General features: G+C 38.3%; 1 protein-coding gene across 1 annotated transcript in view; it reads right to left on the bottom strand.

The window, feature by feature from the left end:
- Positions 1–19,462, bottom strand: part of efna3a (ephrin-A3a) — a 121,204-nt gene extending 101,742 nt beyond the window's left edge. The window contains exon 1 of the mRNA XM_016492666.1: positions 18,477–19,462. Coding sequence (XP_016348152.1) covers positions 18,477–18,586 — 110 coding nt within the window. The 5' untranslated portion in view covers positions 18,587–19,462. The remainder of the gene's footprint in view (positions 1–18,476) is intronic.
- Between the last annotated feature and the right edge of the window lie 2,779 nt (positions 19,463–22,241).

Below are 22,241 nucleotides of genomic sequence, written 5' to 3'. Positions count from 1 at the left end.
ATAAACTTTGGATTACCTGGGAGAAAACGTCCAGAATTTTGTGGAACTGATTTAAATATGGTAAAAAGTGTTCAGATGAACTGAGATTAGTTGAGAGAGGGCAGCACTTAATTTCTCCATTCACAAACAAGATGGTGTGATGGCGCATTCACTGTAATTTCCTATTGTTCTCCTTCTGCCTGAGAACGAAATACAGAAGAGCAATCAAATCACTTTGTGAGAAAAACATTTTGTGGATATCCAGTATTTTTCTTTAGCTGTCTAAAGTTTTAATGCCCTTATATTTAATCTTGTAGCTTTTTTTTATCACTAGGGTGTTGGCTCAAAGTTGACATGAAGGACAATTGCTAATATTGTAGCTATCAGCAACCAAGTCAGAGGCATTTTAACTAGTTGGGGGGAAAATACTGAATTTAATTCTTCTTTAAACATAAGCTATTGCTGACAGCTAAAATAATTAGTATCATATAAAGGAGAAACGATTCCCATTTAAATAAAACACATTAATTAAAAATAAAAACTGCCATAATGACAACATCATCCTTTCAAGAGCGCAATCAATCACTCTCAAAAAAGGCTTCAAGAACAAATTCTTTTAACATGATGTTTTGTCATGTTTCTCAATAGGGATCTATAAGATCATTGCAAATCACACATGTGCAACATGGATCTAATAAACTTGGGTACGACATGCATGTGGACTGTACGATGATGACACCTATTGACTCGTACGCTATACATTATTTTAAAAGAATAAAAAAGTACTAAAAAAGTACAAAAACTAAATTTTGTTCAATTGTTATACCCTGTGTAAGCCAAGTCAGTAAGTCTTAGTTCTGTGTAATAACACTAACTAGGATTTTTGGGAAGAAAAAATGAAGGTAACAACTGGAAAAAGCATTTTCCACAATACCCCAATGTTGAATTTCAAGAATACAATCCACCTAGGCCTACTGATGATTCATAGCTTGAGATAATATTGACATTTTGTTGTTGAAATCTCCTCAGTATTCTTTCCAACAGTCTTTTTTTTTTTTAAGTTTAGTATTCCCCATGATGTGATATCCATATTCCCCTCCTGTTCCATTATTCTATATTTGCTTTATTCCCTCTCTCCTCTATGGATATAACCTTAGCTGTCATTGTCCATTCACACAACTATATATGAACAATGGGACACATTCTCTGTCTTCTTACAATCATGAACATCTAAAAATCTCTTTTTTTCTTACCCTCCTCTTTCTCTCTCCCTCGCCTCCTATTTCTCCTGCTTGTCTTCTTTATTCTGTCTGTAAGCTGAATGTGCCCTGTGACAGGTCTTGTCAGAGATTTCACAACCCTGACATAGCGTTAACTTGGAAAGCACCTGTAAGAATGGGTGTGTGCGTATGTCATAACAAACTTACGTTTGAGCAGGTTTGCGTGATGGAAGCGTAACAGGCTATAGACAACCATCAAGGCTTGATTACAATGATCCACAATCAGTGAAGGGCACCCAGAGTTTTAGATGCTGATGAATTCAGATTGAAGACTACTGCAGTGGTGATGCAACTAAAATATTCCATAATTGTGCATTAGGCAGAGTACACTTTATCGTTAAATGTGTGTGTGTGTGCTCGTGATTTATTCTACAATGTGAATCTGGCAGGTCTGTCTCTGAATGCATGAGGATAGGTTGTCTGAGTACTTCTCAGTGTGTGTGTGTTGTAGATGTCTTGAGGGAGAAATGCTCGTGGCCTATGAAGAATCTCAACTATCTGACACAACATTAATATTCTTAATGCCTGCGTTGTCTCTTTTCCTCCCCGCTCTGTCTGTCTCTCCATCAATCTTTGTATCTCCCCTCTATCCCTCTTATTGGAAATCCTACCACTTCCTGCCTCTCATTATTTAAAAAAATGTGTTTATAGCTCCCTTTTGTATTCTTTCTCTCAATTTCTCTTTCTTCCTCTACTTTTATGTATATGTTATCCTGTCTCTCTCACTCACCCTCTCTCAGGAAGTTGGTTTGAATATCTAAGTTGCTGTAAAAGCAAATCTATCCATCATAGCCCTGCACCCCTGCATTCCTGAATTACATTTAAATGCACTGGGTTTGGAACGGCACGTGGCAGTACTATTTTTGAAAGCAGGTACTATGCAATATGCATACGGTGCATGGTATGTAAATGATCTGTAAGCATGGAATACCCTGATGAATTAGTACGTTCCCCAAAATGTTCAGTATTCAACCTAGGCACTCTGCATTGCATACTGAGAAGTTTGCAATACCTAGAGAGAGCCATCTGTTAGCATTCCCATTCTCATCTCAATTAAAAAATTCACAATATATGTTGATTACAAAATTCTGACATAGCTACTTCTGAATGGTTGTCAATAAAGAAAGATGGTATTTGCTCAGAATGATGCATGGCAGTTGTGAATGGACCATGTTTACAAAAAAAAGCTATAGCTAATTGAATAAATATAATAAAATGTAAAATAAAAAATGCTAAATAACTATATTTAATTCAAGCTACGTTTACACGACAACGATGTAATCAAAAACTGAAAAGTTTTTCCCTTTTCACGTAGTTTCACGTATACACGACAACATTTTCAAAACGATTTGCGTTTACACATATCCGCGAAAACGGGCAAAAACGCTGTATTACGTATGCCAGGCCAGTAGTTGGCGCTGCCACCTTGTTAGTAAACAGTACCTGTAGGGAAGTGACGATTATATGTTGTATATGATGCGTCTCCGCTGTTGGTTGTAATATTGGTGAAGTAAATACACACTTTGCTGAAGAAGCGTTAGCAAACTCTTAAGCAGCAACAACAGTACCATGTACTCCGCCATTGTTGTGTATGTTTGTTCGCGCTTGCCTTTAAAATCAGCACGTACTGCACATGTCTACATACCTAACACGTACTACGCATGCGCATGACGTCACCGTTTTCAAAGATTCCCATATTGGGTATTTACACGGAAACGATAACGGTGTCGTTTTCAAAAACTTGCACTTTGAAACCTGTTTTAAAAAATATGCGTTTTCATTCCCCAAAACGCCGTTGTAGTGTAAACGAACAGGCAAAACACATACAAAGTTTCCCGTTTTTGGCTGAAAACGTTGTCGTGTAAACGCCCCCTCAGAGAAGATATCAGCTGATTGTTTTTTCTTGATAGGACAGTGGAGATCTGACAGAAAGTGAAGGGGGGGTGGGATTGGGAAAGGTCCACGAGGTAGGATTCGAACTCTGGACACTCAAAGCGCAACTGCACAGCCATTTGTTGGCACGTTGCCCAAGAGGCTATCAGCACTGACAATATCAGCTGAATTTAACACAAAAAAACATTAAGGTCATGTGACAATGCAGCATTGATTTAAATGTTTATCCTTCCATACAGTTTGATATACTGTATTGTTTTAAGAAAAGTAGATAGAAAAAGTAGTATCCTAGCATACCATTCTGCATGCATGGAAAAACCAGATTACCTAATCGCTAAAACTTGCAGGGTACAACCTAAGCAAACTATGTGGGATATTGCATCTGAACTGGACCCTCCATTTCCAGTTTGACAAATGAACTGGTAGCAATAACTTGGTAGCAATAAATAAATCTACTTGGATTATTTCATTGGGTAGCCAAAATTAAATTAAAATGCTAAATATCTGTATTAATTAACTGAATTAATTTCCTGAATTAGGCCTAAACATGGAACGTGGATGCAACACGCAACACTGTAGCATACTACAGTACAGTCTAAAATGTTTACTGTTACATATTTTCCAGAAATAGTCACAGAAGGACAATGATCAAACATTTCAAACAGTAGTAAGCCACACTTGCGTGTGAGTGGCATGCAGCAAGCAGTATGCTAATATTTCATTCCGAACATAGCCTTTTGTATTGGCCATAAAAGCCAATTCCCAACACACAAACACTCATAAAACACACACCTCCCACATCCATGCCCTTTCCTCTGGGACTTTCCATTGACGCAGGGCTTCAGCAGTACTATTCTAAAAGGCTGCATAAACCACTTCCTGTCTCTCATACCCACACAGAATTGCTCATTAGGTGTCCAGTATCAAGTGTGTATTTTAACGGGAAACACTCACACATATTTATCTGTGGGCAGCGAACGACTACAAAGACCAAGAGCTAAATGACTCCCTGACATTGCGTACAAACTACCTCACCCACACAGGCTACTGTAAACACTCGAGTCAGTGATGCATCCACCTACTCGCACACCAACACACATCCTGCCCGAGGTACCTACATGGTCTGCGCCTCAAAAACCCACAATAAGCAACAAAATAAACAATAAACCCATGTATGCTTAATAAACAATGATACTGCATATGCTACCTATGTGTGAGAATACACAAACACCAACGGACACGTTCCCTCTCGCTCGCTTTCAGGGGCAGACGAGCAGAGAGGACAGCAGGACATTGATATTCAGAACACCCACACACAGTGTGGTTGGGATCTGAGATCTGGACTCTCCGAGAGTTTCCTAGTTAACACAAACACGCCGCAGTCCTCCGCAGTATCATCATTAGGCAGACTCGCTCGCAATGTACACAAATTTACTCATGCGCACACGGCATTATTCCCAACCAAATTGCTCTGCGCATTGTAAACACAAACAGGTTTCGCTCCCCCCAGAAAAATATTGGGATAAACCCATGAACGATGCTCTATTATGCACAAACGACCAAATTTTCTGCCATCCACATCGAGATGTGCTGCATGCATGCCACAAGACATATAAGCTAAATGATTGATCAGACACGTATGGCAAAGGCGGCATCAATGGAAATAGCAGAGATTAAACCTTGTGAATGTTTGTAAAGGGTAGCCAGATGATGCCTGAGCTCATGTATTAACCATAAAGAAATTTACACATCAAGACGGCCAAATGGATTTCTGATGCAGGCCTACACGAGACAAGAGTAAATGATGAGGCTGAAACGTGCAGGGAGCATTGGCCGCAACAATCCCGAGCTGTCCATGTCGATGTCGGGAGGGGAGGGGGTTAGTATCGATCCCCGTTTGTGCTTTCTGGTCCAAGTTTAGCCGTGAAATGGGGTGACACTGAGAGACTCAAGGCAGCTTGAGCTTAATCAATGGAGATGAAGGTTTTGTTTCCCGTTTCGCTCGCTCAAGGATGACACATTGAGGATAATTGCAGTCTTGTTTTTCAATCACCGAACAAATGTAGGGTGATAAAAGCGATGGAGTGAGCGCTGATGAAGGCTCCTTAGACCTAAGAAATGAAGTAGGCATTAGTTCCACCAACTTGTCTTTGGGACTTCCTACTCTGTTGCCCTTGAGTAGTAACGTTGTATGTAATTTCCTGTGTAATGACGTCCCATCCACACCACTTAATCTGAGCATCTGGAGTCGAACTACGTCGCGCCTCGCGCCATAATGAAATGGATTCGCTTCGCTTGGAAGTTTGCACCGATTTTAACTTTCCTGGACGTTTGAAGTAGTTGCATTTAACTTCTGGTCGCCCCCGACTGCCACTGAAGGGAAGTCGAATTACATTTTTGCATGAGTGAATGTGCAAAACACTGGAGAGAGATTTCAATTTCCCTCTGATGTTCTCATTACTGTGCTGATGGCAGCCAAAGGGTCTGAGATCTTATAATTACTGCATCAATAGGCAAATTCTCAATTATAACAGAATAACTAATTATTACGTCCAGATTCAAAATAGCCTTTTCTTGATGAATTGTCTGAAGTGCCTCATTTTAACTGCGCTCAAGGGAGAGTCAGAGGTGGTTGTCTCTTTATTGAAATCAAACATTTTTGACTTCAGGAGAAAGAAAATCTCAGACATGGCACCCAGTGGTATAGTCGTTGAAGTTAAGCTCTGACATCGCAAAAAGAGACTCAAGCAAATGAAAGCCCTATATTACTGATATGCAGGGGTGTGAAGTAACGAATTACAAATACTCACGTTACAGTATGATGAGTTTGAGCGCGTCATGGTGTGTGATGCTGAACTATGAGTTTCTAACGGTGTTTGTATTTGCACTGTTCTAAACATTAATATTTTATGTGCAACAACAGCATGCTGTCTCAGTGGCCTTACACATGATTTTAAATCTATTTTTTCAAACTTTAAGATTTAAATGGGGATGATTGTACTGAGAATAACTTTCATCTTTTCTTCAACTGAATACTGTTTCTGTGCTGTTTTGATGTATTTTAAAGAGTTGGCAGTCAAAATTAAAACTGCTGGATGATAGATATTCTTCATTCTTTATGACAAACAAGATAATGTGAATTACAGAATGTACAACGTTTTTAAAATGTATCAAATGCGGTGTACAGCGTTTATTAAGAGGGGGTAGAATCCACAGCTCAGTACTCACTACTCAATACTCATGAGTACTTTTAAATAGGCTACTCTTTTACTCTTACTCAAGTATTTTTTTGGAAGGTAATGGTACTTTTACTTGAGTATATTTTTTCAGTACTCTTTCCACCACTGCTGATATGCCCTAAAAGTTGACGCCTCACACTGTCCTGATTGAATAGTGACAATATATTTGGAATGATTTTGCTGGTGATGTAAAATAAAGAAAAAAATTAAAATATGTGATTCTAAATGTGCCTTTTATTTACTCATCAAATGTCCTAAAGACATTTCACAATCTCACCTCATCTTGTCAAATGTTAAATCAGAGCTCTCAAAGAAAATAACTAAATACTAGTTATACACTAATATTAAAATTCTGTCTGATAGCAATAAATCAATTATTTTCATGTTATTTTCACTAAAAACTAAAATTATTTAAAATTCTACAAGTGTATTCTAACAATTAAATACTCAATATATATTTAAAAAATATGAAATAAAAGTCTCTTAAACACATATGGTACGGATATATTGTGCAACCCTAACAAATAGACATGTACATAATATATATATTGTGAAAAAGAGATTCTGCTACTTCCATGCTTATACAAACACGGAATAAAAGATAATTAATATACATACCAAACATATATTATAATATTATATTGTGTTTTCTTCAAGTTAACCTAACCGATTAGACTCCACGTACCGGTGACTTCCATCACATTACAATGTATGAACATTTGCATCTTGAGAACAAAAGCAATTTATCTAGCCAGTGAAAATAATAGGTACCTCTTCAGTGTCACAGACATACTGTACAACAATGCAATGGGACTTGAAGTTGGGGTGGCTCTCCACTACAACATTTGCATTCAAATCATTGAATCTGGAATTGGCTTTACCTGTCAGGAGTGGGAAACCCATCTCAACAGGATTTGGCGCTTCGGTTAAGTGAACACTCCATAACCTTGGAGCTGATGGAATACTGATGGCTTGTGATGGCGATTGAAGTCAATGTGCACTCGTGTGCACTCTCGCTCGCCTTGTTCTAGAGAGACGTTGCGTTGCTATTCTTCCACCATTAACGTCCCATGGCACTTCCGTGTCAGACTTTTTCAAGTATTCCGCTGCACTTATAGCTGAGTAGTGGAATACAGTGCCTTTACAGTTGTCAGATGACGACAAGTGCAAGGCACGTGTGGCTCTTTTGTTATTTTGTGGTCACCATGGTAACGGCATACAGATCACCTGACCTTGTGACAAGTTCAGTGATTAGGTCAGAGTGCTGACAGTGACTCTCCAGGGAGGCAATGAGGAGTACTCAGGGGAGTGATGTCACACACATGGTACCTTTCATACAACAAACAGAGCCCACTGGAACATGTTTTTCTCTTTCACATGACACACCTGAAGTGAAACAAAAGATATGGTTCACAACAATCCTTAAATACACTTTGATGTAATTGAAATAGACCCTGGCGGGAAATCTGAAAGAGAAATAAAATTGTTTCTTTTAGTCCATTTCTGTTTGCTTTGAGGTCATTTACATTCTATTGTACGTTTATAAGTTAATACAAATATATTTTAGCAAATATGTTTCTATAATAAGCAGTTCTTCTCTTTAGGACCAGAAATACTGCTGACTCATCCTGCACCCCTGTATCCAAATTTATGTCTAATAAAATGCTCTTTAAAATGAGAGTGTCCCTCCAGCTAATACCAGCAAGTTCTGACTAGCAATACTAAGAAAGCTCGTACACAGCTGTGATGTAAATTAAAAACAAATAAATATATTAATAAAAGGGACTAGCATTTTGAAATATGTCACCCAAAATTTCTCTTTGAATAGGAAATTTGTCAACACAGGGCAGAAAATTAAGCTTGTTAAGCTAATTCAGAGTCTTTAACACTTTTAGATGAATTACCGTAAATGTTTAATTGAGCTAATTATCCCATAGCCAGGTAAATGACGCATGAGTAAATGATGGAGAAATACCTTCTTAATAACGACTCTAAATCCTCACAAACTGCCAAAACTAAGTCTTAAACACTTTGTTTTCTTGCCTTAAAATGGAAGTGAATGTGAAACAAATAGTCAAAAACTAAATTTTCACCATCAGCATTGACTTTTTTTGTTGTTGCTCTTGTTTTTAAAAACGCATTTTCAACCATTTGTGATCTGAAAGATCAACACTCAGTTACACAACACTACAACATAATGCATTTCCATCCCTCAGATTAGATTCTGTTCACATAAAATAAAGTATGACTAAGGACCATAGCACAGTGTTTGTAAAGAGGTATACAGGTATTGGTGGACCTCATTGGTGGACCTCGTGGACCTCAGCAATAAATACAGCAAAATATTGCAGACAACAAAATCCTGGCTATGAGCTCATATATTTGAGCCTAAACAAACTCCACTTAGCTTTTCTGTGTGTTTATAGCAACATGAATTGGAAAGCAACAGTGATTATATTAAATGGACTTGTACAACTACCCAACAGAAGCACTTGAAGTGCTGTGAGGCCAATGCAAACAGTCCATTTAAGTGTTACATATATCCATAGGCAGTTAGGCACCATCTGAAGATGGTGTCTCAGCCTCAGATGTCACGCCCACGAACCGTTGGCTGAACGTCTGATGCTTACGGCACACAAAATTGGAAACACTTTAGGAGTTTCGAAGTCATCATTGGATTGGTTGAATTATACAGGACTTCTGGGAGAAGTCCTGTATATACGCGCGCGTCACGTTTTTTAACAAAGATGCTGTGACGCAAAATCCCCTCATGGAAGAAGAACGCCATCGTATTTACAACTGTGATGATGAGTGCTTATCTGGATCAACTAAACGCTGGATTTTCAAAAGTATATGAAATATTTAAAGTTTGCGGCATAGAATATTTAAAATAAGTTTAAAAATGTGTTTTATACACCGGCCTGTTATTGTGGCAACATTTCCACAGCCCTAAACATGACGTGGCACAAAATGAAATGTGATTGGTTGCTTTACCTGTCAGTCATATGGCCTCCTGGGCGGGCCTTGGCCATTCAAAGCAGTCAAGGTTCCCAGACCTTCTGCCGTCAGTCTGAAGGTCTGCCTACGCGAGACTATCTAAAGATCTACAAAATGACAGATATAAAGTGTTCTTGTGAGTTTTTCCAAACACTTAATATGCAAGAGTCCAGTCAAACTTCAGCACACGGTAAAAAATTATAAAATCAATGTCATGACAACTTATCACTTAAACTTATCAAAATAAGCTGAGCAATTTCAACTTTTATAAGTTATATGAAATTGAACTTGATTTTTTTTTTGTCAGTTTAATGTAATTTAAGTTGAAATGACTTGTACAACCAAGTTGATTATATTTGAGGCAGCAAATGAACAAGTTTTTAAGTTGAAATAGGTAGAAATGTTTTACAGTGCATCTTCTCGAAAAAGAAAAAAAGATTATTTTTCACACATAAGCAACCGGAAAAAGACAATAACAATGAACTAAACTAGTTTTTTTTACATTGAAAAGTGGTGCTTGCCTGTACAAAACCAAACTCTCAGTGGTTGAGGCATTGCCATAATGTAGCCAAGTTTTCAACACATTTTATTGTCTGGCAGGCAAAAATTGTCAGATCACTTAAGAAAGAAACAGCAAACTTCTCAAGCTGTATTGTTTGAGATATCATTCATGTTCAAAGCACAAACAGCGAAGGCTGAGTTACACACAGAATTTACTGTAATACTTCGGTTTAGAGGTTTGTTCAAATCCTTAACCTAAAGTATGAGTAATAGTAATAGTGATGCTTGACTTGGCAAACACTCATAATAAATGTAAAAACCTTACACTTTCAATGCATCCACTCCTCCGATGACTTCCATTTGACCATCATTTCCAGCTTTCCATCTCTCATGCGTTCTCACTTTCTGTTCCTTAGGTGTCTGAAGGGGGTGACCTCAGGGTAGACGGTTTACACCCTCTCCTCTCAAATTCAAATCAATTCCTCCCCCCTTCCCACTCCGCTCTCAATTCTAATTGGTATTTCTCACACTGTGTCACATTCAAGCAAAAATTAATTTGCGCATTGATTATCACAAGGCCTGAAATCGACCGTTCTTCAGACACCAAAGGCTTCGTATTTAATGGTTATATATTTATTTGGAGGCTAGAGGCCGTTCCTGCATTCAGTCCAGATCGATCATCTTCCCTTTCCTCAATCTGACTTTCCCAAGGGAACGCCAAGAAATTATGCAGCGAGCCATTGGTTTTACTTGGCAAAGGCTGCAGGCATGAGTCACACCGTGGCAGGGAATTCACCCAGGTCTTTACAGACTGTCATCCTCCATGCCGAAAATAAAGAGATGGAACAGGTTGGACAGATACATCCACCAAAGCGCTCTGCGTATGCTCTTTCAGACAGCAGAGGCAGTCTTTCTATTTATGCATAAAGCAGGCACAGGACCAGGGGGATGTTAAGCACAGATGTGTCATTTCTACAGGAATGATCCAGCCTTGTTGGGGGCAACGGGAAAACAGGTTATCATGCTTCCAGCTCATTAAAGCTTTACTCAAGTACATCACACATTGATTAGCATTGCGATTGATTGGGCTTTGTAGGAATTTTGTTAGTGAGCAAGAGAAAACATCATTTGAACACAAACACATGTACAAATCTTTTTTAAAAATAGGCATTTCCTACTTCCTCTATATCCGTAGTAATTCACTGGCAATGAATGACTGAATACTGAATGCTGGAATAAGGTGCATTTGATATGCAGAATCACAGAGACTTTGCCATCATGCCAAGCCAGATGGACAGGCTTGCATGTAATCAGCTGGCAAATCCACTTGTCTTTTTCTTTTCTTGAGAGCGTAGCCGCCGAATACAGCGACAGACTAGCACAGCACATGTTCGCTTGCCTCAGTGCATCAATCCACATGACTAAAACAATGTGGTTCAATAACCATCCTCAATTTAACCTTCTTTTCCAGGGGAAAAATACTTCTAAACTTCCCGTTCTATAGCCCATATCCAATTAATTTTCTAATCTTCATTGTTGCTCCTAATTTCTGTGTTAATTAATTTGCCAGTCTCGCTTTCTTTTAACACCTTTTGAATAATTCCTTGCTCCAGTAATATTTTTATTCCTTGTTCCATTCCATCAATAACTGACTTTCCTCTTGTTCTTGGGCACAAAAAAAATTGCTCAAAGACTGAAATAGATTTTATCTACCTGCACAAATTGAGTCCCTTGGCATGAGGACTGACTTGGGGAGCCAGGGTTTGAATTCATTACATTTTTTTTACATCCAAGTAAGACATTCGAGGGCATAAGAATTCACATACATTATTTTTTTTTTATATTACATATGTTAAACTAAAGTTACATCATCCAAAGCAGCAAATTGCAGTCTTAAACAAGTAATCATATAATAAAAGCAAAAATGCCCATACACAATGATAAACCATGAAAACACAATTGCACAACTTCATAGCATTTCTTTATTAATTTTGTGATTATGGTGGTATTTTGTGTGGCCAGCTATAGTACATTGACACTCTACATGGTGACTTTCAGTCTGGGATGGTCACAGCACTAAAGACTCAATTTGGAGAGACATGTGACAACAGCTAAATAGTTAATGAAGTAAAACTGATGAAATGGAAGGCATGCAGGGGTCTTGAGTCATGCTTTTAAAATTGAACCATTTTAACTCAACAGTTTCTTCAATATGCAAGACCCTGGTGTTAGAAACTAAGCGTGCATTTGACGTAAATCTACATTGACCAACGATATAAAAATAGCTCAGACAGAACTTGCTCTTTTGCCCAACGTCCCAATGCAGTTGATTCGTCTGTCTGGAAATCAAGCAGTTAAAATTACCAAAGTACACATCCCTAAAATCACTTTTGTACTCTTCCCTGAGCTATACTGAATGTATTCTTGACCTGTGTCTGAGGCTATTGTAAAGGAAAGCATTCAATCAAACTGACATCTTAGAAGAACGTTAAAGCATTCAAATTATTCTGGAAACTTACTAAGCAAAGCTACATTCAGAATAACACAAGTGCTCATGTGCATTGCTTACCAGAGTGGACATTTTTAGTTGTCAGCAACTGTACTCTGCATGTGACCTTGTTTTTCTGTGTGAGTTTTGTCTGTTCTTTTCATTAATAGGATATATGTGACTGTAATGAGCTGCAGGAGGAAGCCTCCTGCTTGGCTGGTCATTGATCACTCCACCCAATGCCTCCATTTCCCAGGAAAGCCATTTGTCAAGATGATAATTTGCTCTGTAGCACAGAAGATTGTGCACTAAATATAAAAACTTTCCTAGTCTTTCCCACCCCCTAGTCCTGTTTCATCTAGTAGAAAAGAATACATTTGGTCTGGTCTAATACCAAAAAAAAAAAAAAATTCCATAATGGTAGCATCATTGCAGTGTCACCTCTATATAATTTGATTTTATGCTTTAAAAAAGAAAATAAATCAAAGCTTTATGTCTGGAATCATACCACCATTACAGACTACAGACAGAAAAATACATGAAATTAGCACATTCATTTAGCACGATGGTGCTCAGCAGTTAAGGGTACTCCCAGCACCACATTTTGTATTTGTGCCGACGCACAACCCACGTAAAGATGATAATTATGCAAATAATTGCCATTGCAGGTTTCAAACAGAGATGGCGACAAAGAGGCAAAACTTACGGACTGCGTGGTTTCATATTACAGAATGATAGTATTATATACAGTGATAAAGGCCATGTCGATTAACATTGGATTATAAATATACTTTCCTTAAAAAATACCCAAGATTGAAGAACACCGATAAACCATATATTTTGTGCAATTGTATGTTTTATTTTCCTCAAGTTTCATCAGTTAAAAGCGCCACACGGATGCGCTGTTTTCGTTCAAATCAAAGCGTAAATACACGTAGAAAACGTATCCTTGTGTCGCGGCTGACACAGAAGAGTGTACGCTGCTTGCGTTCAGTGGATATTCTCCAAAATGGCGCTACAGTGATGCGGAAAGACACAGAGGAGACGAATTGTTGAATAAAGTCGTTATTTTTGTTTTCTTCGCATACAAAAAGTATTCTCGTCGCTTTATAAAATTCAGATTGAACCACTGATGGCAGATTGACTATTCTGACGATGCTTTTCAAACTTTTCTGGACCTTGACAGTGTAATTTACTTGGCAGTCAATGTGACAGTCACAAGCCTCCCGGTTTTCATCCAAAATATCTTAAATTGTGTTCCGAAGACAAACGAAGCTTTTACGGGTTTTGGAACGACATGGGGGTAAGTGATTAATGACAACATTTTCATTTTGGGGTGGAGTATCCCTTTAAAGCTGCAGTCCGTAAGTTTTGCCTCTTTGTCGCCATCTCTGTTTGAAACCTGCAATTGCAGTTATTTGTGTAATTATCATCTTTACGTGGGTTGTGCGTCGGCACGGCTCCTCGGCATTTGTTTTGAGGAGAATGTGTGGCTGTTAGTCACCGCACCGGTGTGGATACTGTACTGTTCATTTTGGGGTGGAGTATCCCTTTAAGTATAGTATTTTAGGGTTTAAATCTGGCAATAATATATAAGCCACAGTGACACTTTGGTCATACCTAAAAATGCATCATTGAATATCACTGAATTAGAAATATCAAACCAAGTGGCATCTGCAAACAAGTCCATCTACAAATATATTCAAAATGATGATGTATTCAAACCTGTTGATTCTTAGACCCCTTAAAGCAACTGAAGTCAAGGTGATTTATATTGTGTGAAGTTTCTCAAGGTCACACGGGTGTAGTTTATCACTATAAACAAGTTTTGACAACCAGAAAGTAACTAAATATTTTAGTCTTTCATTCATTTTAACATTAACTAACTATTTTGCTTTAAAAAAGTGTGCTACATATAAAAGGTATTCATACATTTTTAAGTGTGACTTAAGTGTTCAAATTTTCAGGGCAAATGGATTACATTCAGATTTTGTGTTAGAAAATAATCTTACTTTGCTTTTTGGACCTTTAGTAAATCAGGACCACAGCTGGTTTGGCTGAAACAATCAAGTCATCAGGTCTCACAGCTACTTCAGGGGTAAACAACTACAGGAACAAAAATTGAATTTAGCAACACACCACAGGCGAGTATAAATTCACTACAAGCAAGTTTCAAATTAATTTGACCAAGCTCTTAAAGGTTGCAATGTGTTTTAGACTGCGTGTTCATTCTTTCACAGTACATTTACATTTCATTTGGTCTTTCTTCTGAGGTAAATCTCCCCTTACTTAAGCCCTTCACTGTGGCCATAGAGCTCTGAGAGCAGGGCTCTCTTTTGTTATCATCATGTTGACAGAGGCTGACCAATTAAAGGGCCCTGCTCTGATACTGGGCCATGACACCAACCTGGTGCGGGGTGTAAGAGGCCACGTCGCCACAGGAAATGTACCCTACGGCCACCTTGCTCAGCTACACATGTTCCACATCAAACTTCGCTAATTAGCAGAGAATCTGGGAGCAGCAATGATGTGTGTGTGTGTGTGTGTGTGTATGTGTAAAAAGGTTGGATTTTTCCTGTCACGTGTGCATGAATGTTCTTCTCATTCTGCTTACAAGTCAGTTGATCCGCATAAAATACATTAGTATGCATACTTGTTTGCGAGGGACTTTGCGTGTGTGTTGGACAGAACGCAACTAAATGACTGTGTGTGAGTGTGTGTTCCATTAGCTGGGACAGCTGTAATGAGCTTGGGTTGCAGTGCCAGTGCCAGCAGAAACTGAGAGCATTGCCTCCTAATGGGGCCGTGCAGAAGCAATCAGACAGGTGTAATGAGCTTGGGTTGCAGTGCCAGTGCCAGCAGAAGCTGAGAGCATTGCCTCCTAATGGGGCCGTGCAGAAGCAATCAAAGCCCAGCCGTGTGCTACTGACTCATCCTCGCCATCCGAATCAACACCCCAAACGTGTTCGTTTTGGTGGTTTATACATATCTCAAGCACTCCATGCGAATTTCTGTTGGGAGTCGTGTTCTTTCTGGCTTTTCAGATTTGCCATTTTCCTCAGACACATCACCTCACATGATTGATGATCCTCTATTCACTTGACTTTATAGTGAAATTTCAAACAGACTCCGTGAGCAAGGTATTCTCGCAGCATCCATGAAAGCGCTTTTATCAGCCTGTGGTTTTATCCATCTAGGCGATGTGAGCATCGGGATGCGGCATGAGAATGAGCCCTGTTACGTTAGCCCACATAAAGCGCTCCACCGCTAACTCGTCTACCTCAGCTGGACCAAGCGTTAGGCTCCCGGATAGAGCGAAAGGAGGGTCTCGCCTAGAACTGTGACAACCCACTAGGCCATAAACACTCTCATGCCCTTGAGGGGCTCATGGGAACCGGTTGGTTAGGAGATTGTTGCTCCAGTTTGTACCATGCCTGCATGCGCTTCTGAGTAGTGTGTGGCCTGAAGCTTTAAGCCTCTCAGGACTGATCTGGGATCAGTATTCATGCCGTAAGGCCTCAGAGAGTTCCTCGGCTACCTGCAATCTGGGTCAGTTTACGCATTATTTTACAGATCTTCTCCCAGTGTGGGAGTAGAAATAGACTCTGTACTAACAGAGACATGCAGGTACAAACGCCCTGACACTGAGTTCTGAACAAGCACAACTCTTAGAAACATTCATACACAACAATAACAGCAAAAAAAACACTACTAGTTCTCATAAATATTACTTTTTTTGTTTTTGTTTAAGTGGACCTGACAAGACTCAAAGGCCACGTACACACTGTGAAGTTTCAGGAGTGACAACTGCATTTAAAAACAGGAATGAATCCCCTAAAATATTGTTCCATGTGTGTAAGGAACACAACTCACTCCTGAAATTTCCAAATACTTACATTCAGCGATTTTAACCAAATCACCATCTACAGAGGTGCTTGGTTTCATTTATTTTCCGAAATCTGCTTCACAAAGCATGTTCTTGCAATTTTGCCACATCCACTTGCCCACTACGCTTTTCAGTAGTAGTTTTCATGTATAGGCTTGTATGTCTTTTGATATGGACCTTTGAGTCTGAAATAAAGTGTATCTTTAAATGTACATGTATAAGTGTCTTTGGCCTTACCTCATAAAGCAATCCAGTTCATGGAGTTGTTAAAGTGGGCAGGTACAAGTAAATGCTTTGGTCTTATTTCCAAAATAAAGCATTTGGATTTATTTAGGTTTATTATAGGCTTGTTCTTGTTCTAGCAAGACCTGGCAACCCAAATGAGTCAAGGCTCGTACCTCACTCTTTCCCTGTGATTTTGTCGCAAGCAGCGAGACACAGCTCTGATACGCATTTAAATATGCCATTAACTAGTTGTTCAATTCAGTTCCATCCCCATTGCATAGAACTTCTGTTAATGCGGTTGTCGCTACCTGCATTTTTCAAGAGTTAATTCTTGTAGAGTTAATAGTTGTAGAATGCAGTTTTCACTCCTGTAAATTACTGAACTGTGTATGTACAGAACAGGATTAAGCACTAAATGGTGAACTGACACCCAGATATCTCAAAAGTATATTTTGCTATTTTTCTTTCATACCTGACATACATGCACAAACCTTTCACTCTTCTCCACTTCATATTTCATGAACCATACATAATTATCATCACCGATGTAACAAAATGAATAAATTATTCCATACAGACTACTTTTTATCTTGCTGTAAATGCAGATAATCAGACATCTGTAGACATCTAACCAAAACTTGCGTTCAAACACAAAGGATAATTAAAGGTAATAGATAACAGTATCAACAGAATGTGACACGCAGGGAAACGTGTGACTGCTGTGCACTTTGAAGATGCTGTGGTTAAGATAATGAGGACCTGAGTATTAACGAGGCTCTCTTCTCATCTTTTCTACACACAAACACACACACACACACACACAAACTCTCTTACACATTTAATTGCTGCTACAGCTGGTGCTTGTTGGGCCCATAGCTTGCTCCAGAGGCTTTTGAGTAATGCTAAAGCCATGTTTGGAGTGCAATGCTCGCTGACATTCATGCCACATACTCTGACCCTCAGTTTGAATATGAGTAATATTTCCATACCATTTCCATCACTTATAGTGATGCATATCAATAGCAAGGGGGGAAATACAGCCAAAAGAACCACTGAAAGTGATACAGAAATGAGAGGAGAACGGGTAAGCAGAATATAGCCAGGAGATAAGGGGATGAGATGAGGGGAGGGGGCTGCTCGCCCTCCCTTTTATCAGAGGAGAGATAAATGTGATTAATCTTAAGATAATAACACTAAAGGCACAAGACTTCTCATTCATCACCACCACAGTTCATGTAATTACAGACAAAAGAAATTAAACTGAAGAAAGCTACATTATAGAAGCACTTCTAGACAAGAGAACAGGGTAGCAGAGGAGGAAGGGGGGGGGGAAAGATCTATGGTGAGATATAAAAAAAAAAAGTGAAGAAAAGCACACTGATTTTCCTCAGCGATTATTTAGCTATCCAGTCTCAGCTGTCAGTTAATGTGAATTATCACCTGGCAGCACACAATCAAGTCATGTGACAGTAAAAGAAATCAATCAATCTGGAGGCTGAAGCAAACATGTCTCAATCAGGAGCCACTTCATCAACTTTTTCCTCAGCGGTCGAAATGTGCAGCACGTGACCAGACAATTGTCCCTTAAATCAAAACTCAGGTGAATCTCATTAAACTTGTCAAGAACGTGTTCGGATTATGCATCACCCCAAAATTAACATAAATGAACCATTTGTTTGATTCAAAATATATTTTCATTTCGAATAAGAATAGATTTGAACAGACAAATTACGTTAGAATCTGGGACGAAAATGTGCTTAATTGCCATTAAAATAATGTCATTTTACACAAAATCTTAATTGTGCTTAAACAGCTTTAATTAAAAAACAATTTCTAGTTTTTTTCTTGTGATTTTCTGGTAAAATATGACCCGGACATGTTATCCGCGAGAGTCACCGGTCTTTTCTCCCTCGTTCTCTACGCGTTTACCGTTGCACGGGAGCTAAATCTCCCCATACCCGCCGTAGAAAACTTATGAACCCACTTACTGGATGTTTGAGCTGTTCCAGTAAACGGCGTGACGGTTGCTCCCGTGAACCGGGCGCAAGTTCGTCCAGGCGAGCGCGAGGAGGTAGAGGGAAACCGCCGCGAGAGCCATTATAATATTCCTGCGTTCACGTGCACCTGCTGTGGTCTCTTCGCCTTCTTCGACTCTCAGTCCCCCAGTCCCACGCAAAACTAGCGGGTTTTACAACATTTCTGCGACTCAGCAAGTGGACAGACAGTCGCAAAGCGTTTATTTCGCGAAGCCGTGCCGCAGTACGGCTAGTTTGTTCAGTCACAGAGCTTCGCGCTTTCCCGAATGCAACTCCATGGCAGAGAGACGCTCATCCAAGGCATCCTGAGCAGGTCTGTTGGAATTTTCTGAAACAAGTTACTGAATAATTCCTTTCTGAGACAAAATCCTCCTCAAGAGAAGAAAAATGGTAGGACAAACTCGATGGACAAAAGGAGAGAGTAGCCTGCGTCGTCAGCGGCAGGTGTCTCTTTGGTGAGGTGACTGGCGTCGACTGGAGAGAGAGAAAAAAACCCGCCTCAATAAGCGTAAAAGACGATTTTGTCAACTTACACTGCCATATATTGCGGCCAATGAACTTCTGTGAGCTGTTGTGAGATCCCTCTAGTTTGCGGTGGGTTTCGTCCAAACGCACACAGGATGTCAAACAGTAATAGGAAAAGTAAGGCAACCATAGGCGTCCTCACTGACACTCGTTTTCTGCTCCCGCCACAGTATATGATTGACAGGTTGCGGTTGCCTGAGTAGTGGCCACGCCCCCACCGCCTACTCACCTAATAAGACATGTATATTTAACAAACCTAAATAATTCTGGTTTGTGTAACTGTTTGGTAGAGCTGTTTTTAATGTTGTGGATTAATGTTGCCCTTTTTGAGCTTTTCTCCCCCACTACATTTCTAGACAGAGTGTGGATTTGATATGTGGGTCAATGACAAATGATGGATCTTTTAAAAAAATAAAAAGTGTGCCAATTTCTTAGAAATGTAGTATTTGTATCTAATATAGTTTAATGCATTATTTACCATTTTCTACAAATACTTGATTTGGTTACATCACACATTTTCAAATATTATTAATATTTTAAAGAAAACTGGATCACAGCTTTTTTCCCTCCTAATTGTAATCTCTGGACAGTTACACCACCGAAATGTTGTTGTCGTGTCCCCCCCAATATTGCAATATGTTATGCAATATTGTCCCAGTTAGGGAAGTCTTTCTTGGACTCATAGCAGACAATACATAAGTTAACAAACACAAACGTATGATAAAACATATACAAAAACAGCTTCATTTAAAATAAACACAATTTCAAAGGACCCAAAAGGGTGAACTTATTCAAAAGTCTGACTGAGATTGGCACAAAAGAATGGGATGCTAAACCATCAGCCTGAGAGTAAGAAGTTAAAATTCATCATTCAAAATATGAGTCTCATCGGCTACAATTTTTTGGGCTTCCCTTGATACAGATTATTCAAAGTCTCTGAATAGATCAGTTTCCTCCAATCCTATTATATTCATGGACACATGTTCTGTGGCCGCTGTATTCATCATAGAAGAGGTGTAATCAAGTCATTATTTGTATGATTTTACACAAAGGCATGGATGTGCGTTCAGATCCAACGTTTGAAAGATACCTTAACCTGGGGTGTGTTTCCCAAAACCATCGTTGGCTATATGGTCGCAAGTTCCATTGAGCTCTATTGGTAACGACGGAACTTGTGACCATAGTTGCTTTTGGGAAGTCACCCCTGGTTGGTTTTTGAAAACAGATTATACCTTTATTGCCTATGATATCATATAAAATTTCCATAACTGATCTGTTGAGGTGACTGCAAGAAGAAAATTTAGAAGATTATATATAAATTTGATTCAGTTTCTACTGGAAAATGGGTATTGTATACATTAAATATGTTCTTGGTTCTTTCTAAATATCATTTGAATTTGTTGTTGGATCATTAGACATGATGTTACAGTACAGTGACTTGGAAGTCAAACTGTACTTTGCACACTGTATTTATCCAATCATGGTTTTTGATACCATAAATAAAATATACAATGTGAAGCATCAGATTATGAATACCCAGGATTAATTGTTAACCCTGGGTTAAGTATGGACAGTGTGCAATGTGAAACAAGATAACACAGGATTTACTGGTTTAAAATTACCAGGGTAAAATATTCAAAATATGAAAAGCCCTTCTCTTTCCTTATGAGGTACCTTCAAACAAAAATGTTTGTTTGCCATATTGAAGTGTGCACTACTGTATGTACTCTACTGTACTCTATGTACTCTAGTGTATGACATTTAAACTGGTAGTTTGCTATCCAGCATTGGAGCCCGTCCACCTCCGCTACATTATTAAATGTGACCGTTAAGTGCATGAAGTGTCCAACATTCCAAACTATTTTTTCAGGTAAATAACAGTGCATCATTTAAGTATTTGAAGTACACTTCTTGTTGGAATTTTCAGTGTGAACTCATGCTATTTATACTACAAAATGGCATAAAATAGTGCATAAGTATGCAAATTGGAATGTACCCACACTACTTGTCAAAAATTGGAATAAGTAATTTTTTATGGAATAATTAACTCTTTATGCTCACTTTGGCTGCATTTATTTGAACAAAAATGCTGTAAAAAGTACAACATTGTGAAATATTATTACAATTTAAAATATCTCTTTTCTATTTAAATATATTTTAAAATATAATGAATTCCTGTTACTGCAAAGCTCAATTTTTAGCATCATTACTCCAGTCTTCAGTGTCACATGATCCTTCAGAAATCATTCTAATTTTGCTGCTCAAGAAACATTTCGTATTATTATCAATGTTGAAAAGAGTTGTGCTGCTTAATATTTTTAACCGTGATGCACGACCATTTAAAATTTTAAGTTGAATAAAAAAAATCAAAATTAATACTTTAATTCAACAAGAACGCATAAACTCATCAAAAGTGATTGTAAAGGCATTTATAATTCTACAACAGATTTCTATTTCAAATAAAAGATGCAAAAATATTAAGCAGCAAAGCTGTTTTTAACACAAAAATTAATAAGGGCCATTATTAATAACTGAGCACCAATAATAAACAACAGTAACTGACCACCAAATTAGCATAATGGAATGATTCACAAGAATAAATTACATTTTAAAATGTTTTCAAATAGAAAACAGTTCTTTTAAATTACAATAATATTTCACACTATTACTATTTTACTGTATTTTTTTTTATAAAATACATTCACCTTAGGTGGGCATAAGAGACTAACCAAAAATATAAAAAAAAATAATAATAATTTAATTATTTCAAACTTTTGTCCCGTAGTCTAAAGTCTTTTACTCACTAGGTAGCAATGTGCATGTGTATACATTGTGTAGTCCTACTTTAATATATTATAGATTTAGACTTTACCAAAAGTTATTGCCATCATACAAAAATTTAATTTCTGTGCACATCATTCAGTGTCTTTAAACTTCTAGGTTTATACATTTGAACCAGTGATGTATGACTAATTGCACTATCCTCTTTCTCTCGTCTCGTATGTCGGCCTATTGTCATTCCCAGCATCACTCTTCCCCGCTCTGCCTTTCTTTTTCTTTTTCTTTCTTTCTCTTTCTTTCTTTCTTTCTTTCTTTCTTTCTTTCTTTCTTTCTTTTCTTTCTTTCTTTCTTTCTTTCTTTCTTTCTTTCTTTCTTTCTTTCTTTCTTTCTTTCTTTCCTGTGTTCTCCTTC

This window comes from Sinocyclocheilus anshuiensis, unplaced genomic scaffold (assembly GCF_001515605.1).
Source record: "Sinocyclocheilus anshuiensis isolate Anshui unplaced genomic scaffold, SAMN03320099.WGS_v1.1 scaffold566, whole genome shotgun sequence".
In the NCBI taxonomy this organism is placed as follows: Eukaryota; Metazoa; Chordata; class Actinopteri; order Cypriniformes; family Cyprinidae; genus Sinocyclocheilus; species Sinocyclocheilus anshuiensis.
The sequence above is the reverse complement of the archived record's forward strand: the minus strand, read 5'-3'. Positions and strand labels throughout refer to the sequence as shown.